Source organism: Ostrinia furnacalis, unplaced genomic scaffold, assembly GCF_004193835.3.
Source record: "Ostrinia furnacalis isolate ACB-3 unplaced genomic scaffold, ASM419383v2 OfSCF1409, whole genome shotgun sequence".
Taxonomy (NCBI): Eukaryota; Metazoa; Arthropoda; class Insecta; order Lepidoptera; family Crambidae; genus Ostrinia; species Ostrinia furnacalis.
Window position 1 is genome coordinate 802,105 of NW_021131648.1, and position 14,356 is coordinate 816,460.

A 14,356-nucleotide genomic window follows, 5' to 3' on the forward strand; every position below is an offset into this window, starting at 1 on the left:
GATTTATATCACCTGCAAATAATTTAAACGCCTATACAGGGTGTTAGGTAAATGGGTATATGAGCTGACACTAGCCCATGTTAACATGGTCATAATAATATAAATGGTATGGTGAAGTCAGAAATTTGATATCATCATTTTATTTTTTTTTAATTTTCATACAAAATAAATTTTATAAAATCCGATTTGTATGAAAATTAAAATAATTAAAATGAAGATATCAATTTTCTGACTTCACCATACCATTTATATGACCATGTTAACATGGGCTAGTGTCAGCTCATATACCCATTTACCTAACACCCTGTATACTTTATCGCTGATTTGATTTATTGACCCACATAAATTAATCGATACAACAAGATTGCTGATGATATACGCTATTTGGCAGCGAATGCGCTACAATGTATATGATTTGCGTACAAAGAGGACTGGTAACTTGTTCCTTATGTATATTGGCATAAGGGTCAACGTGTTTAGTAAATTATTTTATTTCAGTGCGCATCATACGGTATAACATACGGCACCCTTGGTCGGCGGCTTCCTCATTTAATTCCAAACCTTGGCACACTGAACTCGCTACAATGATATAATTTTTTTACAACTACAAAATATGAGCAGTGACCTATATTTTCTAATGCTCCCAATATCCAATGAAATATCGCCGATATTTCAGAATAATGTTTGTTATTCGGAAATGTCAGTGAAATCGAAATTTTACGCGGAAAGTCGGACGGTCGGATGCTAGTTCGTGATCTGGTTTTGTAACAAAATTGTTACTTTCTCCGCTGTTAGAATCCATTTTGTTTTTTCTGGATACGGTGCGATGGAGCGTGATGAGCAGTACAAGGTAATTTACTGATAACTTCCGCAGATATATCAGTAATCAATAATGAGATCGGTAATGACTAGACGCAAAGTAAATTATAAATTTTTATCTAATTAAAAGTCTTAATAAGACTGCGTTTGTGTGATCTGCGGTTCCACAAATACCTAGGTAGGTTCCATCACATGGTACACCTAGGTTAATATTAAGAGTTATTGTACCTTACAATATCTTATTCGTTTGGTACACCTATTTACTCAAGGTATGACTAAGGAACTTACACAAGTAAATTGGCGGTATTTATTTGTAACCAACCGCAACTAATCGGTCAATTACACATGCAATTAAACTTTAATTCTCTGAGAAGACGTGATTTTATGGTCATGGTGCTTGATTCATGTGCTATTCACGGTGTCTTGCTAAAAGCACAGTTAAAGAGCTTTTGCAATAAGCTATAAAATAACTTTAAACTGTTAACTTTCGCTTATGTTGGATAAAATATGGTTATAATGCGAATCGTTGGTATACCTAATTTGTTATTTTCAAAATGGTGTCAGATGTTGTTAACGTAAAATTATGAATTCCGTCAGATTATAATCTTACGTAGTTAAATTACAATCTCACGCGTTTATTATAAACTGACAGAGTTCACAAAACGTTGACATAGGTATACAATACATGCATAATTGCATACGTAGCGTATTAATTTACCGCCCACATTGGAGGCTGTGGAACCGTTGACATGTGTCTAAATTACGGTCACACTTCGTAGATTGATGTGTTATGCGCTCGAAAAGTTATTGGCAAGTTTCAGCCGACATGATAAATGGTAAGAGGTCAATCAAATTCATTGTCAAAGTGGCGTTATGCATTAGCTTCTAAACAAAATTGTAACTAGGACGGGTGCGGCCAAATTCATGAAACCCATTAACTTTTAATGCATAACAAAGCAGCCTGTATTTGACCGCAATCGCAACTGGTGTAAAAAAAAGCTAAAAGCTTTTATTTATGTTGGTAAAGTGACGTCATATTGATATTTAAATAACATCTGGTAACCCTTTTAAAATGGAGAGTAAAGTTCTGTTTATTTTTAACCGACTTCATCATTAACTACATAAACGTCTGGAGTATGTAACCTAGGTCACGGTTAACTACGAAAACGTCATTCATCAGTATTTTACTGTTCGTAGCAAAGTGACTTGCTAGCTCTCGTAGCGACCCAAGGTTTTCCGACTCCAAGATTATTTCAATAAAACATCACCGTAAACTGTATAGCCCGTTTTTCATCGTCAAAGAAGAATGCACTAGGGATGTCAAGCAGAGCGATCTTTGGCTACGTTTCCACTAGAGATGTGCGAGGATGCGTAGCGTGTTTGTAAAGAACCAAAAGAATCGCTTAATTTACCGAGGCGAGGTACGCTACCTACTTACTACACATCCTTGGTGGAAACGCAGCCGTGTATTATGAAATATATAGTATTGCTTTTCCATCGAGAAAGAGTTCGGGAGTATTTACCTCATTTTTACTGTTTTGCCCTCTTTGACATTTTCGCTCGACTCTTTGTGGTAACAGGAATGCATTTTTGTATTGCGAGGTAGACAGAGTCATTAATGGTCTGGCTCCGTCGCGGTGGAAAACCCGCTTATGTGTAGTTATGTATAATCAATATTTAAAGTACGTTTTCGCACGAACTAGACCAATACGTCTATATCCGAAGTTACCGATTCGTAGGCGTTTAACCGAAGCGCTACGTCAAATTCTAAATATAACCGCAAACTGACGAATTGGTTCTCACAGAGCTTTTGTAAGCGAGATTGGACTTTATTTTGTGGGCAATAGATGTCAGCACACGTGGTTTGTGTGGAAGAGGAGCACAGTAGCGTCTGCCGAGCGTGTAATAAGCGCTTGGACCAAAAGCTTTTTATTAATAGGCTGGGTATGGTCAAGTCAGTTTATCAAAAGTCCTCACAAAAGTTCTATACTTACTTATTGTTAGAAATTTGTTTATCGTGTAAGGTAAGGAGTGAACTTAATGAACTTAGACGCCTGATTTGGCTCATCCAACGCGAAAGCTTCAAGTGCGAAAGCACTAAACACAGTAAGCACGGAATCATAATGTTTCGTCAAGTCTCAGGTTTTAACCAAACTGAGAACCAATATTCTGAACTTCGGTCAACATACCACGAAAACTAAAAGCCTGAAAGCTTCCAAAAACTTGAAGCCTGAAAACTGAAGTTAAAACTGAAAAAGCGCTACAGCGCTTGCACAGTGCGATCCGTCTCCGAACCGACGGAAACGTTAGTTCATAATCCGTCGGCTAGATGTCGCTGTCTGCATTAACCTACATCGGCGCATAAACATGCGCGTCTGCGCGCACGCAGCTGTCTGAACATAATTTACTTTCGCGCACTGGGACAAATTGTGCTGTGATCGGAATAACGTCTAGATATTGATTGATGGGATTACATGTATCTTGGACAGATTAGTTTGTCACGTTTTTTTAAGACTATCTAGATTTTAAAGGTCTGGATGACTTCTAGAATCAGTATGGAATGAGAAAAAACCTTGATATTTGTAAAGATATGAGCAGACATAAAATTAATGTAGCTCTTTATTTGTGGTAAAAGTCTGATCCAGATCCTTCTTAATGACACATAATTATAAACGACTAATAGGTGAACGAATTCACATTGCAATTTTACATGGATAGTAGAAATAAACCAATTAGTAGAGTATAGTCATAAGAAGAATGTATTTAGTTTTTTGTAAAGTAGACATCATAATGAAACTCAATACCATTTTTCTAGACCTGTCCGAATGTTTAAGCAAAACATTATAATTAATTTCAAATTATTTTTCTTCAATTACGCAGCACAGCCCACTGTGCAGCTCCAAATGATTCATTCACGCCCACTGCCAAAAGCTGGACCAACTGTCGCGGAGACATTAATAACCACAATGATAATTTACTTCCTATTTGTCGGGAATAATGCGGCGTGGCGGGCTGCTCACACTTTTGGAGCCAGTGATGCTTTGAGTCCAGCAGTAACATAGAAATAGACATCGATAGGACAAAACCAATTAAATATTAGACCCTAGTTCGTTCACCGTCAGTCGACCACTAGCAAATAGTAGGAGACCCAGACACAAAATTTTGTACCCTATCTGATACCGCCATGAAATGCACAATGGTTTCGCACAAAAGACAAGTCTAAGAGTAGGTGGTTAAAATAACAATAATATCAGAACTTTAAAAAGCACAAAAGTATTTCGCACTCAAAGAAAACTGATTGTCTCAGTGGGATATGAAACTATCTATACGATGTTGTAACTACCCTGTTAAATTGACAGAACGACTCTAGCTTACATAGTAAAAATAGCTTTTTAATTTCAACAAGGTAAAGAGCAAGGTAGTGAGAACATAACTAGTAAATAACACATCCTAACAAATTTTGGCATACTTACAACATTTATATCTTACCTGCTTTGGCCATAACTATCAAAATAGTCGGTGTTTTGGCGTGGTATGCCTAGGTGATTGTGTGACTTGTAACTAAAATTCTGCTTTGGCCATGACATTTAGCATTGAGTGGGATAACAGTAACTGAAATAGCAAGGCTTAAAGGTTTGTCAATGTCAACTTAAAAAACCACATTAGAAGCTATTGTTCTTGCAACTCATGAAGGCGAGTGAGCTTTACTTGAGTGTGTTCGTGTACATGCACATAACGATATTATCTATCAAAACTTTTGAAAAACTAACAGGTAGCGAGTCACAACACATGTAAAGTTCACTTTTGCAACAACGTATACTTATTACGACTATTTTTACTACATATTTCCTTTTAGCTCAGTCAGCTTTACCTATTCGATCAGAGTAAGATTTAAGGCAAGAGCTAAGTTCAATTTTATCCTTTTAGATTTGATTCGATATTAAAATGACCCAATTTGTTTTCGTCATGTCCTGTTTTTCCGCAGAAACATTACGTATGTATGACGCTGATCGTAACAAAATTTTGCCATTCATTTGTAAGCAACCATTGTCCATAACAATAAATAAAATGCCTGTGAATGGCGCTCTTTGTGTTTTTTAATTGAAAAGACAGATCGTTAATTTAATTAATGTTAGAGGTCATGTAAAATTAATTTCTTGTCTAAACTATCAACACCGAGTGAAAACTCATACGTCTCGAACTGGAATTAGCATGAAACAGCATTTTAATTTACATTTGACCCGCCTTACTAATTGAATACAAAACAAAGACTCCGTTATTTCCGTCACAGATTCATAAAATTATCATTTTCTTTAGATAACAACAAAAGAAATACAAAGTGAAATGAAATCGACGACATAAAGGTTATTCAAATAGTGATTTTAGCCATTAAAGACTGTTTTGCCGATTGTTTGAAAAACTGAATAAAATTGTCGTTTAGGTCATTCATTTATTTAGAATACTGTCGGCCGTTTGGTGTAGTGGTTCGAAACGGACTACTATTCCGGGGGTAGCGGGTACGATTCCCGCACAGTACAAACATTTGTGTGCATGAACATATTTGTTTGTATTGGACTGGGTGTTTTCTATGTATAATAAGTATGTATTTCCAAAAAAAAGTATTTAAGTATGTTTATATCCGTTGTCTAGTACCCATAGTACAAGCTTTGCTTAGTTTGGGACTAGAAGCGCAGTGTAAAATGTCTAAGGATATTTATTTATTTATTATTATTTGTTTACTTAATTATTTAGTTTAAGCCAGTCACTCAGGCTCTACATTTATAAATAAACAGTTTTCCTTCCCACAATAGCTTTTTGAGAGTCAGCAAGTTAATTTTTTTCTTATTTTGGTATAATAAGGATTCAACGTAGTGTGGTAAGATAATATATGTACTCTATCTGTATCTGATTAATAGGGCGTTATTTTGAATCCTGTGCACACAAGATAATACAAGTCTCTAAAAGTGTCTCTGGTTTTGTATGCACCATTGACCAGCGCCATCCAGGGTAGGCTCAATTTCTCAATAAACCAATTAGCAAGAACATCTTTAATGAATTTGATTACAAAGGCAAACAACGCATTTCTTATGCAACGTCGCTGCATGCGATGCAACCCGTTTTTTAATGTCGTTGAATATTGATAACGTTTCTCGTCGCGCGTCGACGCACGCGCAGACTATATAGCTAGACCATAACGTCTATTTAGGGCTATATGATTTATACAGTCTCCAGTATAAACATTTTGAAAGAGTTGAGAAGAGAGATAGTTGAAAAAGAGTAATTAAAATTGTCCTACATATAATCACCTGAAAAGGGTGACAAGAGCCCAACAGGTGACAAAAGTTTAACAATTTACTGCCGATTTGAGATTCCAGGATGTCATGATCAAATCCCTCCTAAACACAAGTTATATCTATCTTACCTGAAGAGTATAAAAATACCTACTTTCCTACTAGACCTAATAATGACAACCTAATTTCGCAAACCAAGCAAAACATTTTTACATAAACATTTGCGATAGTTAATTTACTTCATAAAACGTGTTTGACTGACAGTCAACGAGCGTTCTGACAACTTATTTACGAGTTTATGAATCAGTACAGGGCATAGAGCTTGCTCCCAATAACGTAGTGTCTGCTGGAAAATTGGTATGACTATACGAGTACGTAGCGTGGGCAGGCCTCCTACTAGGTGGACCGACGATCTGGTAAAGGTCGCGGGAAGAGCCTGGATGCGGGCAGCGCAGGACCGTTCATTGTGGAAAACCTTGGGGGAGGCCTTTGTCCAGCAGTGGACGTCATTTGGCTGAAACGAAGATACGAGTTCATGGACGAGTTAGAAAAATCACTTTGCAAAAAAAGAAAATCTGTGTAACTGAAAAATATGAAAGCAATCAAAAATTATCGAGCGTTTTCAGGAAGTTAACATCATCGTTAGCGAGAAAAATATCAAAAATATATTTACGGAAGCTACTATTTAGTTAGTTATTTAGGTATTTCACGGTTACTTAGTTAGGGGAAAGTAGTACGAGTTGATCCCCTGGGGTAAGATGATCTTTCGCGATTGTGCTGAAACCACTAACGTCATTTAGTTTCTTTCACTGGTAAAACATAGCTCTGGACACATCCCCGCCTCAGTCAAATCGTAATGGTGGCGCGAGCGATACATCGAATTTGACGAGAAAAAAGAAAAAAAGTGTACTTCTGATCTAAAATAGGCATGACTTTGAGCTTATGTTACTTTTATTCAAACAATGTTAAATGTAATTACTGTTGTCGTTAGGCTTTCTATTATGTTTAATTTTAATATTTTGGCCATAAAAACGTAGCCGCGTATTTGTAGATTATTTTAGCAAATATTTAACAAAAAGTGGGACTTGGGTCAAGATGATCCCTTCCTATATGTACGAGATGATCCCTGGGAATTAAAACAAAAAAGCCAATGGAATAGGTAAAGGGAAGTGAAATAAAAGAAAGAGAACTTCATATAACTCACCTGAGTCTGAAGGAGATGATACTGAGTGGCTGTACTGAACAGAAAAGTTTTCAAGCGATACCAAGGGTGAAGGATGGATAAAATGTTATGCATGTGGAAAATGGGGCCATAAAGCATGTGCTGGGGTAGAGGGTGATGAAGCAGGTGAATTTATTTGTGATATATTCAACACAGCTCCAGCCAAAAAGCGTTTCAATTATTTAAACGCTTTTTAGCAGGTACTAAGAAAGAATCAGTTATTTTCGTTATTTAATTCGTAAATGTTTTTCTTTTCTAACTTTTTAACGATTTGTTCGCATAATTAGGTACTCCGAAAGGAATATAACCAGAAAAGAATAGATCATAGAACAGAATCATAGGGATCATCTTACCCCTACCTGGGGGATCATCTTACCCACAGGGGTGTACAAGATGATCACTTTGTAAGGTTTTGCAAAAAATGAAATATTTTAATGAAACCTCAATTAATTTCTGGTTTTGAGTATAAGGAAAGTTGGATAGATAAATATACTAGTAGTAATCGTCTTTATTTTTGGTTTACCTTGAAAAATATGTATTTTACAGCGATTCCCGCTTAAGGGGATCATCTCGTACTACTTTCCCCTAATACTTCTTACATTTAATGCTTTCCTACATTCATAATTATGTAGAAATGGTACAAAAAATTAAAGACAGTTACGAGATTTTCAATTAAAGTTACAGAATCTTTCCATGACATACATTTCATGATTCTATAAACAAATAGAGATGTAAAACTTTCAATGACATTTACATAAAATCCAAAATAACATAATAAAAATAGATCTATCGTGCGGAATGTCTACATTTAGCTACTTGGAATAACTTTATGGAGATTCTAATTAACTACTGCCAATCTATTTTTGCATTATAAATACGCATTGGCTGCTAAATTTGCATTTTTGTTATGATTTTGTAGACGTATGTAGATGAGTCGATTCAAAGTTGGTGTTGTGATACCAAATCTTCCACGCACAACATGTTTTTAATCAATGTTTTATGTATGGGGTACTGTCTTTGTAGCGGTCATTAATTTTATATTGTAGTAAGTAAGTATACGACTGGACGTCTTAATAAGTGTCCATAATTTTCAGGTTGATTTTTCACCAAAAAATCTATGGTAGAGACTAAAAGACGTGATAAAAAAACTGGAAATAAAATCAGGAATCAGAATTCAGGCCTTACTGGGTTTTATCGATCGACAGAGAGCAAATCACCGCTTTCCCCTTTTGTAGTTTACCTGGGTAGTCGGGAAGAGATCCGCGATAAGATCGTCTAAGTTTGCTGTTTCGATCCTGTATTTCCTCTAAAAATGGACTAACATTTTACATTGGGTACAATAAAGATTTCTACCTTTCTATTTCTCTATTTTATTTAACAGTTGAACCACAGAGAATTACGTTAAGTACGAGTATATGATGCAATAAGTCATCGGCACATGCGCGTTCGCGGAAGCGGTAGTATTTATAGCGGGGGTAGGTCACGGCTGCGCAGGTGAGGGCGCCACCTGTGCTGCCAAATCTGAATGTACCTCTTTTGTTTCCGATAGTAATTACCACTGGCAAAAAACAAAAGATATCCCTTTGATTCTTTGAAATAGGGTGTAACGGCTGGGTTCTAAAAATATAATTTTGTTTATTCGTCTCTCTTCTCTTAACTCGTGTCCAACGTAAGTATTTTCGTTTTTTTATAACCTACAATAGGGTGATTGCTATAGTAATTAGCCTATACATAGTTATTGGCATATTGGATTGTTAATAAGTAAGAGACAAAAATATTTACTACATTGGACTGCGTATTGCTCAGAAAAAATATTTGTCTCTTTTCCTCTCTTAGTAACTTCCATTAGGCTTGTTTCTTTTCATTTTAGGCAAGTTGGCCAATAACTATGTATTGGCTAATTATTCTAGCGATCACCCTATATTAGGTAATCGAACAACTTTTGCAATGAAAATTTTGAATTTGAGATGACATCCTCTATGCAAGAGTCAGCCCAATGATGCCTTAGAAAAAATCTCAGCTTTCCCTAGTGCAAGAAGAGTACAGCCACTTTTGATGTAATGAAATTTTACTAACATTGAATCCGATTCTCTTCTAAAATATTAGAGATTCAAATTGGTTCAGACAGGCACTTGAAACTATATTATCTGAACGGTTTCTGACTCTACCCAGCTATATGTTTGGTCGGAACTTGACTCTATTTTCGACTTGTAAATAGGAAACGTCACGAAAACATTTCCATTGTACTTCACCTCAACATTTTAAACAGTGACGTGGAATCAGACGTACCTATTTAACAAAGAGCCTTAAATTCAAATAATTAATTCATGATCATCACCGTAAGACGTAGTGTGGGCAGGCCCCCCATTAGGCGGAGGTCATGAGAAGTGCCTGGATGCGGAAATCTTTAGGGAAGGAATTTGTCCAGCAGTGGACGTCATTTGGCTGAAACAAACGAACATCATCATCATCGACTTGCCAATAAACAAACAAATTTAAGATACCTACATATAAAAAATACCCTTATGTCCAAAGGCTATTCTTACCGTTAGATAATTCCTGGCTAGTTGATAATTAATAAGTGGTGACTGAGTTTGTTCCAGCGTTTCTTCTCAGCACTTGACATATGTTTGTCTCAAAGCGCTGGTAGGGCCCAAAAGATAAGGAGACATGTAAAGTGCCCCATAAGGGCTACCTTTTCTTTTTTTTATATTTAAATTTTGACGTTCATAAGTGCCACTTGTGGTCTAAACTGAATAAATATTTTTGATTTTGATTATTTCAGCCACACGACGTAACACTGCTGAACATCGGCCCCAATGATTACCAGATTGGCCTTTGGGTAGGTTTATCGATTCCAGTGCGTAAAATGGGATTTGGTACACGATTTTTGTGATTTGGATATTGTAATGCTTCAAAAATAAGCTTTCTGGAGGTCAATGAATCATGTATTTTGCGAAGATAGCGCCAAGGAACTACAAGATTTCGTAGTGCCGCGCGATGTCTAAGCCAATTTGTGACGACAACACTGTGGACAATGCAATTATTTTAAAATGAAACTGTTTTGAAAATGAACCAAAACGGCTACAAGGCTCTAACGTTTTTGAACAAATAAGAAAAACCATTTAAGTTTTTCTTAGTTCTATTGCCCTAACTAATAACACGACTGGAAAAGTACTGAATATATTATAATAATCACCTTCACACATTTCCTTCCTGGCACACAATAACTACACAATCCCTGTCCTCCGCGCATCCGACTCCCGCGCACATCCCTATCTACCTACATACATACATCTACGCGTCCCTGTTTATATCCGGCTTGCGTTCATATTGTACCGTTGATTGCAGGTAAGTCACCTTGGTCCAGCCAGAGCGAGCAGGATGGGGAGAGGGGAGCTGATTTATCTGAGTCATGATTCACGTGAGTAAGCGATAAATAATAAGATTTTTAACGAATATCCAATGTTTTGATTACGTTCAAATGCGAAATGAAACTTGATTCAATGTCGAGTTAAGGATACTAATGCCCTATCATTATTAAAAGCTTCAAGAAGTAGTCAGTGGAACCAAGTTGTTAGTTTCTGCCATGTAAGATGTTGAGACGCTATATTGTTCTTTAGTTTATTCAATACTCGAGTCACACGATGCTGGACAAATTAAGCTACTGATTGGACAGCTTATATTGGGTTTTTTGCGCTGGATTTTCTCAAGACTGATCCAAAACATATAACTGGGATGAATAATTGTATTTGAACTGCATACCTAGTTTCTAGATACGGAAAAGAAACTGTTTATAATTTAGTGTGGCACCCACCCACAGTAATGATCACCAAATTAAATCCAAGTTTCAAATTAAGCTTTGAAAACAGTGTTGTGAAGAATGTTCAAAAACTGCTTACTTGTTGAAATATTCTGGTTATTTAGCACCACATTGAAATGTTAATGGGTTTTCTCAAAATAAGCCAGAGATATTGGTTCATTAAATATATTTCTCTGTCTTAATTCAACTGATCCAGGTTTCGGACGGTCACCAATCCACCATCTGCTATACAGCGACGTGTTTACGTGTGAACGCAAACATGAAAGAGTTCCGATCAGCTTGCCAATTGGCTAAAAATGATGGGAAAATATGGAAAGAATCTCCCCAAAGCGTCACGCAAAAATAACTCTACAATCTTTTAGATAGGGTATAAAGTTCCGGTAATCCCGTTGCTATCGGGAACGGGGAGTGTTGGTTCTGGCACCCGGCATTCGATTAAGGACTCTATCGATAAGTCGGTAAAATAGCAAGTCGGTCGATAATCCCAGGGATTTATCGCGGCTCTTACTGCGTGTATTTATATTAAGTGGAGGAGCTGTCAGCGCCTACGCCGACGCCTTTGGATGGCTGCATACAACACCGCTTCTGGGAACACTAACATTTTTAATCATTAGTTTTGTCAGACAAGAGAAATGGTTACATATTCACAGCAATATAATTATGCAAGAGCTAAGACCATGGGCTGCCGATTTACTTACGTGGGTTCAAGGTTTGGTAGAGTTTGTTCATTTGCGAATAAAACTGTCAATTAAACGCTGATGTTAACGTAAAAACTGAAGATTTCAGAGGTAAGAGAGAGATGACGAAAGATCAAAGTAAAATTACGTAGGTACATTTTTTCTCAAAAAATATATCAGTTTCGTCAAACAAATTGCTAATGACTCGTTACGTAAACGTTACTGAAAAATTGCCATTTTGTTAGGCCAATTTATCTGATTTAAAAAAACTAATATTAGCGAAGTGTGACACTCCAGAGACAAAAATATCTGTGTTGATTTAGATGTAATAAAAACGCTGAAATTGAGCCAATTTCATTATTATGTTTTATCACACAACATTCCAGATGTAACGAAAGTAATATCAATCGGAACAAGCAAATACTCTTTGTTGGGTGGATTAACAGATTGTTTTTAACAAAGCATTCAGAGGTGACAGTAAAGAGCCATTTACGTCGTAGTAAATTACGTGAGCTCTCCCAGGTTCGCGTTTAAACCGGTCGAGATTCTCTGGCAAATTATAAACGCGGAAAATAACAATATCAATCTGGTTTATTCGTGTAAAAGGCCGCAGCGACACTTAGCTCTTTCGGCTAGATCGTCCAACTAATAATACTCCCGCACGTGAAATGTTTTGGCTGGTGCTTTTTGTTCGCCGCAGTTATTTCAGTTTTCCAGTAGGATTTTACACAAGACCAGCTCTGGCCGCGTCCACGGTGCAGCGGTCTCGACTCGAATTAAATTGACCGATGTGTTGTGGCTTGAGGTCGAAGTGGCGATGGGTAGGCCCGTAGACAAAAAAGGGTATATCGAGAAGGAAATTTGATTTTTCATCGACTCGTGCGTTAATGCAGTGAATGTGTGTCAAAAGTGTCGTTAGTGTAGTGCTTGCTAGAGGATCACGATGACGGAATTCTTCGGGCCCTGGAGCGAGGATGCGGGCGAGGACGGCGATGTGGTGGAGACGGTGGAGACCGTGGAGACCTTCACCACCACCACCAAGAAGACCCGCTCAGCGCCGGTGAGCGACACTTTGTCCTTGGTCGTGAATTGCGCAAGTATTTTTGCCGCGACTTATTTAGATCTCGGATATGGAATGCTGAGAACTAAAATTTTCTGGGAAAACCGACTGGAATATTTTGATTGCGTGTGTATCATTGTAAGAGCTGTTTATTTTGGCCGGTGTCACGGGCTGTGTCGAAGCCCTGATGTAAAGCAGACCACGCCAAGGTGAAGGCGACCCGTGGCGGACACCATCCGTCAGCTGTCAACTATCTTACAAATCAACTGACGCACCGCTTTGAAAATTAAAATACACCAGTTCATAGCAACAGATATAGGAAAGCGTGGAAAAAAATGATAGTTCGCAGCTGGTCAGCTCAGCGTTAGTCCAAAGTGTTTTTATCTGAAAAGCAAGATCACATTCCTTTGGGTTTTTAATAACTCTTTCCCTTGTAACTGTTGTCCTTACCTTTTTATTTTGGCGTAAACCTCAACAATTATAACGTCAGTGCCTTCAACCTAAGATCTAGTTCCGCTCCATATAACACAAGTGTCTCGTGAACATCATTAAAACCACGAAAACAACGTTAACGTCTGACACTAATCACAAATAATGGGCTAAAAATGCTAATTGTCATTCTTTTAGACATGACTGAGTGTTGAAATTTTAAATGTACGAAATTATTCCCGAAAATCCATACGAATTTCTTAATTTGTAAACCATAAATACATGAAAATGGACGGTCATTAGCACCAATAAAAGACGCGATCTTGAGTGTTCAGAATAACCTCCATAAAAGATTAAAATACAGAGTGACTAGCAGAATGTGAAAAATAAAAGTTTTGATCAACTTTGGGAGAAATAGATTGGTGGACTAAGTGATCAGATACTAATACTTCCTCTAGATCCTGCAACTCTTGATTTCCTAACAGCACAATCAAAAATCTTCGAGAGATCTTCATTCTTCATTACAATTTATTGTATTCTTGTGAAACTTCCATACCCTTTAGGCGAACAATACCCCTGATCTAGTATTCCATTGCACAAGCTCACGCGTCGTGTCGTGGCATCGTGACTCCAAGGCGTGATGCCATGTCGTGTGAAAACTAACAAACCTGTATTAAAGATACAGCATGCACTCTCATTACAGTGATAAGGGTACGGAAAGCCATAAAACCTGTGAAGCGTAACTTAGTTAACAATCTTCTTGCTTGTTGTGGCAGATTTCAATACTATTAGACCAGTACGTTGATCATCATGATCATCTCTTACCTCTTACTTCATGTGACCTTTTACTTTATGTTGCATTTATGCAGAGCACAAACTTATTGCCTTTTTCAAAGTGATTTTTTTGGTTTCAACAACTAATTTCTTTAGTACCTTAAACAACTCTAAATTGATGTTAAGACCTTAATAAATCTGGCAAAAATATCGTGGATCAGACAAAGTTCCAAGACATGAGACATTAAGTTTTGATTCCTT

General features: G+C 37.1%; 1 protein-coding gene across 6 annotated transcripts in view; it reads left to right on the forward strand.

Annotated features, from left to right (window-relative positions):
• Nucleotides 1–14,356, forward strand: part of tmod (tropomodulin) — a 111,358-nt gene that overhangs the window by 21,517 nt on the left and 75,485 nt on the right. For 2 of the 6 annotated variants that reach the window (XM_028304220.1, XM_028304219.1), the window contains exon 1: nt 12,574–12,892. The exons of 1 other annotated variant lie outside the window; for it this stretch is intronic. In XM_028304220.1, coding sequence (XP_028160021.1) covers nt 12,776–12,892 — 117 coding nt within the window. In that variant the 5' untranslated portion in view covers nt 12,574–12,775. Of the gene's footprint in view, nt 1–12,567; nt 12,893–14,356 lie in introns of those variants that run through there. 3 more of the 6 variants (XM_028304212.1, XM_028304221.1, XM_028304213.1) reach the window with 3 other exon arrangements.